The sequence below is a fragment of the Dermatophagoides pteronyssinus genome, unplaced genomic scaffold (genome assembly GCF_027571235.1).
Source record: "Dermatophagoides pteronyssinus isolate colony J.1.1.1.1 unplaced genomic scaffold, Derpt_VIB-CSIC_2022.12 sq0009, whole genome shotgun sequence".
Taxonomy (NCBI): Eukaryota; Metazoa; Arthropoda; class Arachnida; order Sarcoptiformes; family Pyroglyphidae; genus Dermatophagoides; species Dermatophagoides pteronyssinus.
The window spans coordinates 867,493-882,986 of NW_027461533.1; the positions used below are offsets into that span (position 1 = coordinate 867,493).

Genomic DNA, 15,494 nt, shown 5'->3' on the forward strand with positions numbered 1-15,494 from the left:
TTAATATTGCACTAGAACTATCGATACTAACAATCGATTGTTTAATGTAAAATATTGAACATCCAAATATATATGCATCCATTCATACATTTTTTTTGCAATTTTCATTTGATTATTATGTGTAAAGCGAAGAAAGAAAACAAAAATTCTGCTACATTTTGTATGTTGACAATGTCATTCAAAATGACAGGAGAAAAAAAAAATCAATGAAAAAAATTATTAGAATCAATGTGTTATTATATAGTGACACAACCGGAATAATGATGACAACGACAGTAAAACAGTAACCATCATCATCATTATTATTATCATGTAAACATCTCACCTGGGGCATCATATTGAAATATTAACGAAAAAAAAAAAAAGAAGATTGCTTTGATCATCATCAACGAACGAACAACGAAAAACAGAAAATAAAAAATTTCCAAAGAAAGAAAAGAAATATTATTAGATGAATAGATGATAGTATCCCAAGTTATGATCAAACGATGATGATGAAAATAATGATAATGACATGATGATGATGATGATGAAGAATACTCTCAATGGGACTCAATTCTATTCACATTCATAAGTAAAATTCTTGAGAAAAGAATATTTGCTGTTGTTGCTGTGTATAAAATAACAACATTATCACAATTTTTTTATTTTTCGCTGATTCATTTCATTTTCATCATTATTACCTTGAACAAAGTGTTTATGAAGTGAAGAAAAAAAGGAGTAAAATTCATCATTGAAATTCTGTTTGTTTTTGATTTTTAGTTTTTTTTCAATCAATTTTTTTTATTATTATCGTTTTTTGTTGCTGTTGTTACAGATCTTGTTTTGGCTCTACCATCGTCATCAATAATCAGTATCACTGTAGTGCGATAAAAGTTTTGAATCAAACAAACAAACAAACAAACATGGGAGAAAGTTTTTCTAAGATTGCTCTCCCAATTGGGCAATTAAGATCGAAATAGAATTGCAGCAACAGAAAAAAAAATGGAAATAATTTTCCGAACAAGCAATGTTAATAATGACCATTTACTTCGTTAAACATAGACAAACAATCAAAGTCTTTAGAGAGAAAAAGAAAAAAATCATTAAAAAATAAAACATAGAAAGATACCTTTTCACACAAGTACATCATCAGATACAAGAATTTTTTGTTTTGTTTTGTTTTGTTTGTTAAAAGTATCAATGTTTATTACAAATGAAAAAAAAAATTCAGTGATTCGAATGAATCATATTCTGAATTCTCTAACTGATGGTCATCATCATGTGATAAGATGTTTTGATATTTTCAGAAATGAAAATTAATATTTTCCTGACCATCATCATCATCATCGAAACGACGACAAATTTGACAACCAAAAAGACTTGACAATCTTTTTTGCCCTTGTTTAGTGTGTGGATGGGGATGCTGATTTATGATGGATAATGGTATTTTTCTTTTTTATATAACCACCAATTTCTTTTTTTGTTGGTATAATATGGTCATTACTTGAAATAATGATAATAATGATGACAATATAAATGACAACATTATTACTATTTTGACTTAATGATATTGTTGTATCAAAATGTCAATATAGTTTTTTTTATTGAGTCATCATCATTGATAATGGATCAAAATAGAACGGATATTCTCTTTCTCTCCATGTGTAAATTCTCTCAACTATATCTACCCAACATGATGACAATTGCGATTAATGTAAACAAACCACGAAATTCTCTATTTTTTCTTCCCTTGAAGCGAAAAATCAATCTGATAGGAAAATTTCAATTTCTCAACCACAGTGACCAAGTAAGAATCGTTTGAAAAAAAAATTCAATATTGAATAAAGTGATGATGGCCGGTATCAAAATGTGATATGTTTGAACAAGTTGGTCATTCATTCAATTTTTTTGATATTTGAACATTTTTTATCGAATGATGAATTTTGATTCTACTTTTACCTCTATTTAGATTGTTGTTGACAACATTCCTTCTTCAAACAATTTTTATTTCGGTATTTGTTTATTGGCATGCGTTCGACATTATCATTCAATGGTGGATGCGAAAAATAAACCTGAAATTTTTCGATCAAAACTGTATATATATATAGAAGATAGATGACACATATATGAAACGTATGTGCGAAAATTTATTTCCCTATGTGTGTTTTTTTTCATTATTATTTATTTTCTGCTCTAGGGATGCATCGATGATCGAACCAGAACCAAAAGAAGTGATATTTGCAATCTAATTAATGCATTGCCAACCACATTATCACCATCATATGCATTTGGTTGATATGATTCCGGAGAAAAAAAAATTGGGTGATGAACGAAAAATCAAAACAGGCCTGAGCATTTTTTTGTTTGTTGAAAACGTCATTCTATCATACAGAATCATATTTTTTTTCTGGTTGACACTTGATGGCTGTGATGGAATAAAATTATGATTAACCCTATGCATGGCATTTTTTTCCCCGTTTTGTTCAATCATAATATCGAAAATACGAAAAATGTGTCAGTGAATAATGAACAAAAGAACAAACGTTTGAACAGAAAAAAATTGTCATCAAATCTGTGTGTGTGTGAAGCAAGAAAACGAATGATTAAAATAAACAAAAACCCTGTCAGTTAATATTTACCGGAATCGAGAATTTTCGTTTTCGTTTTTCTTTTGATTTTTTCAAAATACAATGAATGTGATTGAAACATCATAATTCACAGACATTCTTTCATTCGTATTACGGTAGTAACAAAAGCAGAGAGAATTTCAATTCGTTTTTGGACAAAACAAAAAAACAAAAACAAATGAATTTAAGTGGCCAACTAATGGTTCATTGAAATGTATTTCACATACAACAACAACAACAACGACGACGATGTTCAATTCAATTATATCATGATGAAAGAAGAAAAATGTTCATTCACACACACATAGTCTTGTTGTTGTTATTTTTCGAAACTTTTTTCTCTTCTGATTTATGATGAATCATGTAATACGAAATGCAATTCACCAGAACAAAAAATCAAAATCAAAATCAAATTTCATTTAGAAATTCTTTTTTTTTTTTATTATTTCGGTGATAATTGACAAACCAATACTATACTAGATGAACAAAAAAATGGACATTCCAGGTTTAAAGAATTTCATTTTTTTTTTCTCAGTCACCTGATTATACTTTTTACACACTCAAAAACGAAAAAATCAATAACTTTAAATTAGCTAAATTTTTATCGATGATGATTACTGGATGATTGTAAAAAAAATTTTTGTCATCATTTGCTATGTTATTAATGTTTTTTTTTTCAATGAAAAATTTATTTGATTCTTTTGAAATTTTATATATTTTTCATTTCTTTTCGAAAAACCTTTAGGGCAAAATTCGCCCAAAATTCTTATTACTTTAAGAATTTTTGATGATAGAAAATTTGAAAGAAACGACTTAGGTGTCTTTAATAGGCTTTTGACAAAAAAAAAAAAAAAATTCCTAATAGGGAAAATAATCAAATGTTGTGTCTATGGTTATAACTTAAATGTTCTATTATTCGAATATTTTAGAACTATACATTTTTATATTTACTGAATGTTATAATAAAGTTTTAATTGCTGTTCTGCATTCGTAGAGTTGAGTTCTTTCATTTGTTAACCTCAACATCAAATGTCATCATCATCGTCATTAGATCGATCATTTGAATTTTTTTGATGCAAAAAAAGTTTTTTTTTCTGGAAAATTTCTGGACCACATCAACGATTACCAATGGAATTGAATGTGAGAAGAATTATTATAGCAGCAAAATTATTGATTAGTCAGATGCAACGATAAACGATGCAATCATGCACACATATAAATAATTTTTTTTTTTTTTTTTTTTTTTTTTGTAATTCTCTTCTGAAACATAGTTGTAATAATAATGATAATCAAATGAAATCGAAACAAACTATCCCATCCTAATAACAATGTTGTTGCTTGTTTTCGGTTGTTTTTCGCTTGCTTGTTGTTGTTGTTCAGTAATAAATTTGATTAGAAAAACTATTTATGGCACGCAAACCTTCAGAACAACAACAACAACAAAAAGTTTATCGAAACATGAAAATTAACAAGAATAATGATAACAATTTGAAATGGAAAGGGATTTTTTCTTCGTTGTTGATTTTCTCGTTTGTAGAATAATAAGAATTTATCAAATGTTTCAAATCAAGGAATTAAAAATCGAATTTTAGATTAATTTCACTCATCAAAATCATTCAATTTTATGGAGATAATATTATCAACAAAAAAACCTGAAACAAAAATTCCCTAATAATAAGCGTATCCTATCTTTCATAAAATTCAAACCTAAACAAACAAATAAAGTAAAGGACACCCACACAAAAATTCATATCATAGATTTGATCATGTAGAAATCATTACAATCAGTTTGATTGGAAGAAAAAAAAATGAAATTCTCTAACAAATAATCGATACAAATATCATTTTCTAACTGGGGGAAAAGAATGATGATGAGGACAACAACAATAATAATAATAATGATTGCCAATGATGATAAAGATTAAATTTCGTTATTTCAAACCAAAAGAGAAAAGGAAAGAAAAAGAAAAACTTTTGCCATTTATAAAATTGGATTCTTTGTTTGGATGGTGAAATGCGAACAGAAAATTATCCAAAACCGGTCTGTGTTTAGGGTTGTTTGGCTGGCCAATTCTATATGTCGATCTGTTTTCAATGATGATGATTCAAATCGAAGAAAAAAGTAAATTTAATTGAAATTTGAGACTGGAATTTCGAAATTACAACAAACAAATTGACTATGTAACAAACAACAAACAAACAAACAAACAAGATATCTGAGATGGAAAAAAAAGTAACAAAATGTAATCAAATTGATTCGGTCTAAATTCAAATGAATTTTGTTTTTTGTTTTTTGAAATTATTGTTCAGAACTTTGAAGAAAGTCATTCATTTGCATAAATCTATTTTAACTCTATTCATTAACTGTTTTCCCCCCTCACCAGAAAATTATTGGTTATAAGCACGCGTAACACATTCACGCACTATCGGATGATCATTACCAAGTTGATTCTGAAACGCAAATTTTCTTTTCTCCCCTTCGTTTTCGTTCACTTTAGTCATTTTAAATGCCAAGAATTTGACTCGGAATTTTTTTTTCAACAATTTTTTATTTTCTCAAAAATATTCCATGATATGCGTGTTAGTTTTGTGTTTGTGTAATGTGGTTGCAAAAAGCAAGCAAACAAGCAAACAATTTGATGGATTGATGAATGCCTTTAGGCAATCAATTATGGACTACTTCAAATATAGAAATGAATATAGTGGAGAAAAAAAAAATTTTTCTCCATAAAACGTGAAAATCCATTCGATTCTTTTTTTCATTGGAATTTAAAAATGTAGTTGAAAAAAATGAAACTAAAATGATAACCACCAATGATCGAACGATAAAGCCAGTTTTTTCCCTATTCTTTTTTTGTTGTTGAACCGTCTGTTTGTTTTGTTTTGGCAAAGAAAAATTTCGATTCAAATCAAACAAATCCATCAATACATCAATCATGAACGAATAAAGATTCCAAAGATTCTAAGCAAGTTAAGTTTTTCAATGATTATCATCATGAAATGTGGTAACGGAAAATGTCAATTAACTATTGTGAAGATTCAATCGGTTTTTCGTCAATTTTTTTTTTGCATTTATATCCGGTCAACAGAATTTTGATGATGCATTTTACTCACGCAAACAACAACTGGCCAACTAAATAACTAAACAACAACCGAAAAAAATTATCATTTCCGAATTAAAAAGCAAGAATAGAAAAACCTAAAGAAAAAAACAATCACTTTCAAAATTCTTTGTTTTTCTTCGTTTTTTTCAAAAATCATCATCATCCATTGTGTATGCCGTGATAATGATCAAACGTTTTATATATTTTGTTTTCCCATTAAATGTTCTTCTTTTGCTTGCTAGTTTCTGGATATTAAAATTGATTGATTGGATGGCAATTAAATGGAATTGAATTGAATTGAATTGAATGAAATAATGAAATTTTCTTCTTTCTTTCCTATGTTTATAATGATTATTTGCAACACACACACACACACAAGCATTTTGAACTAACTTGAAAAACAGAACAGAAAAAAAACTTTAGCCAAACACACACAGGAGTGAACACGATGAAGAATCAAAGTAGTTAAAATTCCATCAAAAGTTTTTTTTCTCGTTTTTACTTTATTTTACTTTTTTTGTTTCTCTGGTTCGAATAATAATCGGTAAAATTCTTTCTTTTTGCCAGGCAAACAAGCAAAAGCAATGATAAAACGGCAAAGAATTCGAGAAACTTCTCTAGCCAGAACCAGAATTTTTGTTTTTTCGCCAGTGTCATATGTTTCCAAATGCGTTTGTTTTTTTTCTGGTTGATCATCATCAGAAGGACGAAATGGATTCAAAATAAGAATGTGTGTGGGTTTCTCTGTATATCATTTTAAATTCAAATATCATTCACGTTGATTATTCGGTTTTCATTTTTTCCAAAGTGAGTGAATGAATGGGTGTTTGGGCTGCACAAAGCAAATGATATAAAACAAAAAAAAACTTACCTCAATCTATTATCATGTAGGTATAGTTGTTTTAAATTTTTCAAACCATAAAATGCATTTTCTTCAATTGTTTCAATCTGATTTACACTGAAATCAATCGTTTGTAAATGTATTAGATTTATAAATGCAGAATTTGTTATAATTTTTAGATGATTATTTGATAAACTTAATTTTCTTAATATTGGACAATTTATTAATGAATTTGTAGGCAAATTTATAAGCTCATTATGAGCTAAATCAAGCTCGATCAAATTGGTCAATTGTTGAAATGCATCAATATTTATATCATTTAATTGACAATTTACTAAATATAAACGTTGTATATTTGTTAATTCAACTCTTTCAAATGCACGTGATTCAAGTTTATTGATTGGATTACCGGATAAATATAATACTTGTGTACCGGAATCTAATCCTTTTGGTATATGATGTAGATTTGCATCTGGACATTCAACCCACATTTTACCTGAACGCCATTTACAATTACAACGTGCTATACATTTTGTTTGCGCTAATTCATAAGGTCGATTTAATTGTATATTCGTTGTAATCTTATAATGATGGTGATGATTATGACTTTGATGATGTTTGGCTTTTTTATCGAAATTTCTTGTTGTTGATAATGGCTCGGTTATTTGTCCGAAATTTTGTGCCATAATCAATGGTGATGATGATAATTGGAAGGATTTATATTCATTATTATAATGATGATTATAATGATGATGATGATTATAAAAATGTTTGGACGATTTATTTATTTGTTGTTGTAAATTATTATCCAATTTAACACCATTTAAAAAACTGAGCAATATAAAAATGTTTAATAATAATGAACAATTTATAAATGAACTGTAATAATAATTATAATTTGTATTTGTATTTGTAATTGATTTTGTTGAAATTTTAATAAAAATTTTATTATTATTTAAAAATAAAATTATAATTATTATCAATGAAATCACTATGATGACCACCATCATTATGAATAAAAATTTAAATGATAAAAATATTGTTAAACACCACCACCACCACCAATAATAACAAAAAAATATATCTGGCCGGCTATTTGTACATTTTACCCGGCTATCATTACCGGTTATCATCACTTTATTATTATTAAAAATTTTTAAATGATTAACACAATCAAGTAATCTAGTCCATCTTTGTAATAGAACAATCATTTTGACCATTTTTTTGCTGTATAATGTTGATTGAATAATAATAATCTTGATGAATCAATGCGATTTACTGATGATGATGATGATTATAACATTTTCTATTTCAACAACAATCGTCCAGTCGCAATGTTTGATTTGGATGTTTGATTATTGATTTTTGAAATTCATCATTCATTCATTGGAATGGTTTTTTGTTTGTTTGCTTTTCTGCCATATCATGGATGTTGTCGGTGATTTCTAAAATGAAACAAAAAAACAGAATAAGAATTATTAAGTGGAATGCAACAAGGAAAAAAAGCGTTATTCTTTTTCAGGTAAGTGTTAATTTAAAAAAAACAATGTAAACACATGAAGATCATCGCCCTAAACACCCAAAAAAAGAAGAAATTCATTCAAATTGATCTTTTCCTTTTCTTTTCTTTTTTCAATTGTTTTTCACTGGCACATCCATATGTGTGTGTTGTATCAATATTGAAATAATCAAGAGCTGTGTTTTGATCAAGATTCAGGAATAAGATTGAGTGAAATTGAATGTGAATTCTCCTGATTCAAATCAAATTCTTATTTCATTTCAAAACAAAAAAACTCTTGGTTTCAATTCTGTTTCCCTTATATTAAAAAAACCAAGTGTGTCGTTGATGAAATGAAAAATGAAACAATGATAAAATAGAAACTTTCAATTCATTTCCTTTCAAATACAAGTGATTCAAAAGTTTATATCAAAAACTAAAAAACAATGCTTGATAGAACACAGATTGAAAAATTGAATGAAAATTCATCATTTGACATAAGGTGAACAGAAAAAAGGGTTGACTTTCATCATCAACAATGCATAATAATTGAAAATTGAAATATGTGCAAAATGCGAATCTTTCAAACATTCAGGCAGGGATATCGATTTTTTTTTCGTTCGAAATTATCTTCATTTTCACATTGACGTTTTTTGATTGAAAGAAAACAATGATTGAAAAAAAGCAAGAAAAAATAATAATCTTTTTTTCATTTGAGAAATTTTTTTTCTCTATCCAAAAAAAACAGAAAAATTAAATGGATAATAATCGAATCGTAATAAAGTCGTTTAGTTTTTTTCTTTGCTTTAAAGTAATAGTGTCGTTTCGTTTTTCTTTCTGGACTGAAGTTTTTTTTAAAGTCTATTAAAGAATTTAATGAATGGCTATCGACTGGGTTTTTTTCTTTTTGGTTGGTTGTTGGTTGTTGTTGTTGGAAAGAAACGAGGCAATTTCATTGCTTTTTTCAAATGTTATTGTCATTCGTTTTCTCTCTTTTCAGTTTCTCTTAAAATTGAATCATAATATTTTTTTTTTTCTTTCTTGTGGTTCAATCCTAATGTGGCAGCTATTTGGAAATGAAAAAATGGACGAAGAAAAAACATCAACAAAATTCTGCATTTCTTTGAAGAAAACACAATTCAAAAATTTTCAAATAAATCAAGCAAAATGAATCTTTCTGTTATTTTGAATTTTGAATATATTTTTTTTTAAAGTAAAAAGTTACGAAAACAAAAATATAATTCCCCGATAAATTGATGATAGTAAAGATTTAGCTTTGTTTTGGCTATGATGGCCAAGAAATAGAAAAAAATAGACTTTATTCAAAACTATTAAACTTGAGAAATGAGAATTAGATCCATTCCTATGATGATGGATAATAATATTACTGCAAACGGTATGGATATGGATTGAAACAAAACAAAAACAAAAACGCTTATGAATTCTCTCTCAGTGTTTGTGTGTGTGTGAGATGAATGAATATATGAATCACTACCGACAACCATAGCTATAAAAGAAAAAGAATAATAATGATGATTTGAAAGAAGTAAGTAAAAGAATAAGGAATATAGAGAAATCCACATGGAAAATAAAATTCATCATTATCCACATGGTTGGACACATCTATTGCAAAGACAGAAAAACTATCTCGGTCTGTGTGTGTGTGTGTGAATGGAATGTCTAAATTTTAATAATGGTAAAAGAAATTGCAGAAAATAAGAAGGATAAAAATGGTAAAGTAAAGTAAAAAACAAATGCTGTTGATGATGAAGAAATTCTTGTTTTTTTTCCATTTCTTATATTCAATATCATAATTCTTTTCATGTAGACATTATGGAGGTTCTCTATGTGTGTGTTTTGAATGTGAAGCCAGAGAATTTTTTCTTTGATCCATTTTAATTTTTTATTATTTTTTCTTCTTTGCCTCATCATCTAGGTTTTTTTTTCATTTTGGTTATCGATGATAAACGGTGTTGACAAAACAAAACGATAAACAACTATCATCACCTTTTCAGGTGATTTTTTTTTTGTTGATCAAAATGATAGCGGAGATAAATGATCATTGATGAATTGATAATATTTTGAATGGCCATATTGGAAAAACAATAATGATTCAAGGATAACGACAACAACGACAAAAACTTTTTTCTTGCTTTTTTTACAAACAAAACGCTCGAAACAAGGGAAAAAAATTGGAACGCGACAATGAAAAATAAGATCAACAAAGAAAGATTCATTCATTCCGTATGATGACAATGGTGTAATGGTGAATTTATGTGGATAACATTGAAAACAATGACAACCAAACAACGAAAAACACGATGATGATGATAGAAGATGATAGAAGATGATATTGAGCGTAAAAAAGACATTTTTCATTATTTATATTTTTTTTCATGCAACATTTTTTTCCGTCAACATAGAGTGAATACGAAGAATCCTATTTTGTAGCATGCATTACTTTTTTTAAAAAAAAACCGAAGAGAAAGGAATCTTTTCGCTTTAGTTATGATCATTATTATTAAGATGGTGATGATACGTTTAGAGAGAAAGATGCCATGCAGAGATGAAACACACCAACACACACACACGCATATTGTCACATGTTTCACAAACATTGTTTTCCGTCGTTCTTTACATTTAACAAAAGACAAATATACAATATATATTGAAAAGCCAGCCACAGGCTTCATATTTTTATTATCTAATATGTATATATTGTCATTGGTTGGCAAAGTGAAAAACAACAACAACAACAACGAGAAAAAATTCTACGGTTATTAAACAATTCTTTTATGCTGGAAGTTTTTTTTGAAACAAACCCAAAGTTTTTTCCATTCAGCTTATTTTATGAAAAAAAACCTATGGTAGCAGATTTTCTGATTCATTTCTTTTTTTCATTTGGAACAAAAGAAGAAATTAAAAACTGACAAACCTAATATGATGACAACGACCAACCGATAAACTTACATACACACACACACACAAGTATAACATAGACTCTTTGTTTTTGATTATCATTATTGTATATTTCAAGTGTGATGATGCTTGATAATAAAGAGAGAAAGAGAGAGAGAGAGAGAGAGAGAGAGAGAGAGAGAGAGAGAGAGAGAGAGAGAGAGAGAGAGAGAGAAACATCCTCAAGACATGTTAAGTTAACCAAACTATTGTGAACATAATGAAAGAACCTCAACAACAACAACAATAACAACTGAAATAGAATAATAGTAGCAGCAATATTAAGAATAATAATGTAAAGAAAAAATATGAATCAAATTCTGTTATTCTGGTATTCTGGTATTCTGGTTCTAGAGACACTCTTATAGACTAATCATCACTTTTTTGGTTCTGGTTGGGCAAAAATTGGTTTTTTCTTTTCTTCTTTTTCTTTTCTTTTTCGGGTTATCATCATCAACATTAATAATAACAGAAAGAAAAACAATGTCGTCATCATTGTCCACACGAAACAACGACAATATAAATGATGATGATGTAGCAATGTGAATCCATAGATTTTTCATTTCATATAAACAAAATGATTGAAATATAACGGTTACATAAACATATAAGGGAGAAATGAAATGAAAAGAAAAGACATCAAAACAATAAATCAAACGAAAGATGAAAGCAAAAAAACTAAAAAAAAGCGATTCAGTTTTGAATCATTTCATAATTTTTTCATATTCTGGATTCTGGATTCTGGATTCTGTTTTGCTTGGTTCAATTCCCCCCACCGTTATATATTTGGGTAAAAGTTTTTTTTTCTGGTTTGTAGGTCATTAAGACTAATTTCATCATCAGTTTTTTTTGCTTTGGTTACTGTATTCACATTTTTTTTTTTGCTGAAAAATCTTACCAAAACAAAGATACTATATATAAATAAAAATATGGAATCATGTGATCCGCGAGGGAGTGTGACCAAAACATGAAAAAAAACCAAGAGAGAGAGAGAGAGAGATAGCGTTACTCCCCAAAACAACAACAACAATTAACAACAAACTTGTTTGTTTGGGTAATTAAATTAATCATAATAATGATTCTCCATTCGAAACAGAATAAAAACAAAAATTCAAAACAACAGCAAAACAATAATATCAGTAACATATAAAATGAATGAACCAGAAAAACAAAAAAATAGAAATATTTTCCATTCAAATATGAACCGGATGAATAAACTGAATAAATGGGCTGATAGTTGGGTGTATGAATGGATGGATGGATGGATTGATAGTCTTAATGGTCTGGAGATGTTTTCAGCGAATCGATACAAACAAACAGAAAGCAAACACAGAGAGAAAGTATCAATATAATAATAAAATATAATTGATATTAATAATGGTGATGAGGATATTTTATTATTATCATTGATTGAATTCATTCAAACATCGACAACAACAACAAACCATTAACAGATTTACACTGTTGTTTGAACATGAAATGAAATGAAATGAAAGGAATGAATGTTTGTTAATCGATTCTGTTACTAATAAATTGAATAGAAAACAAATGCATTGAAGCCTGATTGGTGTGTATATTGATATGTTTGAATGATGAATTATTACCGTTTTTTTTGTTTCAAATGTAGTCAGGAATTCATTCATTTCGTTGAACAACAATATGGTTTTACTCAGGAAAAAAATTCAATTTTTTTTTGTTGGAAAAAATTGAAATCAAATTCAAATGAAGGGGAAAAATCCAAGTTTCCATGGATTTTGGATAATAAAATATTTTGAAATTTCTCAATTACATTGGCTTTGATTGTTTTTGTTTCCATTTCATTTTGGAATCCTTCAAGTTGAAATAATTTTTTTTGGAAAATCTGTTTTTTTTCCAAAGAATTTAGCTAATTAAACTAAACATTTGCATTCAATACTAAATTCTCTACATTTTCATTGTTGTTATCGAATGAAAACAGCATATTATTACACAGCAAAACAAAACAAAACAAAACAAAAAAATTAAATTAAAAATTCAATCAAAATGACACATGTGAAATCGAAAAAAAGAAAAGAAAATGTAATTCAAACAACACATCCAGCAACTGGCAACAACATGGATTAGATTTGAGCAACCCCCCTGATCATATCATATCATTCATCATATAATACCTATCAAGAATCTTTTCCTAACAACAATAAACATCACTCATAATATACCGAACGGCCAAAAAACATAGAAAAAAACAATAACACATTCAATACGTGGACATTTTTATTATTATTATTATTATTGTGTTTGCATTATTAATCAAAAATTTTTGTTTTTTGTTTTCGTTTAGTTTTTTTCATTTATAATCACCAAAAGCTTATTTTTTTTTAAAAAAACGTCAACAACAACAACAGAATCAAGCAAGCAAGAAAAAATTACATGAATGAATACTGTACACAACATACAAATAGTGTTAGTTTGTGTGTGTGTATTATAAGTGATATTATAGAATTATCAAAAAATCGAAACACGCAACTTGTATATATTGGACATCATATTGAACCAAAAAATATATACCGAAGCAAAGCAGCAAAAACAAATGACACAATATTCTCTCTCTCTCTCTTGGTAATCATGTTTAGAATGATAATAATAATAATAATTTTTGTCAGAAAAAAAAATTAACGTTAGTTAGTTACATATATATGAAAAAAACGTTTGTTTTGGTATTCCATTTCTCATCCATTTTTTTTGCTTGCACTGTTGATGATCCAAAATAACTGTTACTGGATAGAATCCAGTGTGCCTCTGTGTGTATCATATCGAATGATTATGAGATTATATTGGTCATCATCATCATCATCATCATCATCATAAGTCCAAACCAAAAAAAAAAAATAAAAAGATATCCCAACATGACAAAAAAAAAAGTTACAAAATGTTACTTTTTTTTATAATAATAATTATTATTATCAATTTTTATCAACGTTTTTTTAGATTTGCGAAAGTAAAGATAAATTTTTTGTGTTTTTCTGTGCTGTTTTCAAGCCAAATTATTAATTAGATTATTTCGCAAAGTACAAACATGCTGTTCAATAATGGAATATTTGCTGCTTCTTTTTTTTTGGTCTTTTTTCCTTTCTCTGTCTCTGTGTGTTTGGTCAAATTTACATATTTGATTCTGGTACATCATCATATAATGGTAGATAGTATCTGCACTGATGGCGAACAGAGCAGTGGAATTTTTCTTCTTTTTTCAATAATTTCTTTTTGTGCAAAAAAGAATTGATTAATTAAATAATTTTTTTTCCTACCTCTTTCCCACCAAATAATAAAGCAAAAAATGAAAATCAATTCAACCATAAATCCATTAGAAATCAATAGAACAACAATGAACAGAAAATATTGTCAAAATAATTAATTATTCAAATATTCAGTTTAAATAATAATGATGATGATGATGAAAAGAAGAGGCTTCCAAAAACCGAAAAAAAATATTATTCGGTTTTCATTTTTCGATGACATCGAATATGAAAAATTGGCCAACACAAGTATTAAGTAAATGAAGAAAAATATAGGTAGGTAGTTGTGGTGGTTTGATATTCTTAACACAATGGCGCTAAAGATTCTATGGACAATATGGACCAAGAGAGAGAGTAAGAGAAATGACGATGATTATCAATGATCATAATGGTTTTCATAATATGCTTTGTATCTTGGATCTTGTTGAAGATTGTTTTTTCTCGTTTTTGGTCATGGTTTTCATATAATGTGTCGGTATATATATTTTTTTCCAACAAGAATAATAAATCATCAAGCTAATGATACTTTTCTTTTGGCTGGAAAAATGTGCGGAAGAAGAAAATATAGCAAGCAAATTCTACCATTGAATTCCATCATATATATGATATATACGATTATAATGATGCAATGCACCAGAAAAAAAAAACCAGATAATGTTTGAAAATTGTTTGTGAATGAAACCCTGTAAGAATGATTCTTACGATCTTATAGAAAAGATATAGGAGAGAAGCAAAACAAAATGGTAATGAAAAAATATTGTTGACAGAAATTCTTCGGTTACATATTCTTTCTTTTTTTTTTGTTTGTGATTATTTACAATTGAGAAAAAACGAAACATATCATATTACATATTTTGTTTTTTTTTCATCTAATAAAGTGATTCTTATCTTCTTTTTTTTTTTTTGCAAGAGATTTTTTTTGTCTCCCCACAGTTTTCCAATGAGTGAATATCATTTGAACAGAAAACAAATGAATTAAATGTAAATTATGAAGGGATTGAATTTTTTTTTGGATCGAAAAACATGGTCAAAATACTTACATGGCCGAAAAAAAATCAAATGTTTTTAATGATGTATACATAGGAGTGAATGGCCAAAAACAACAACAGAAAAATGATTAAGCTAATTATAAAAAACCTTTGTTGCTCCAAAAACAAAAAACAAAAATAATCCAAATTGACATAGGCTTGCCGAGCAAGAGTAACTCAATAT

The 15,494-nt window shown here is 27.7% G+C and overlaps 1 protein-coding gene across 1 annotated transcript in view; it reads right to left on the reverse strand.

Moving 5' to 3' along the window:
• Positions 1–7,441, reverse strand: part of LOC113798880 (uncharacterized) — a 40,911-nt gene extending 33,470 nt beyond the window's left edge. Inside the window, exon 1 of the mRNA XM_075821257.1 lies at positions 6,585–7,441. Within this exon, the coding sequence (XP_075677372.1) occupies positions 6,585–7,240 (656 nt within the window). The 5' untranslated portion in view covers positions 7,241–7,441. The remainder of the gene's footprint in view (positions 1–6,584) is intronic.
• Positions 7,442–15,494: the final 8,053 nt, after the last annotated feature.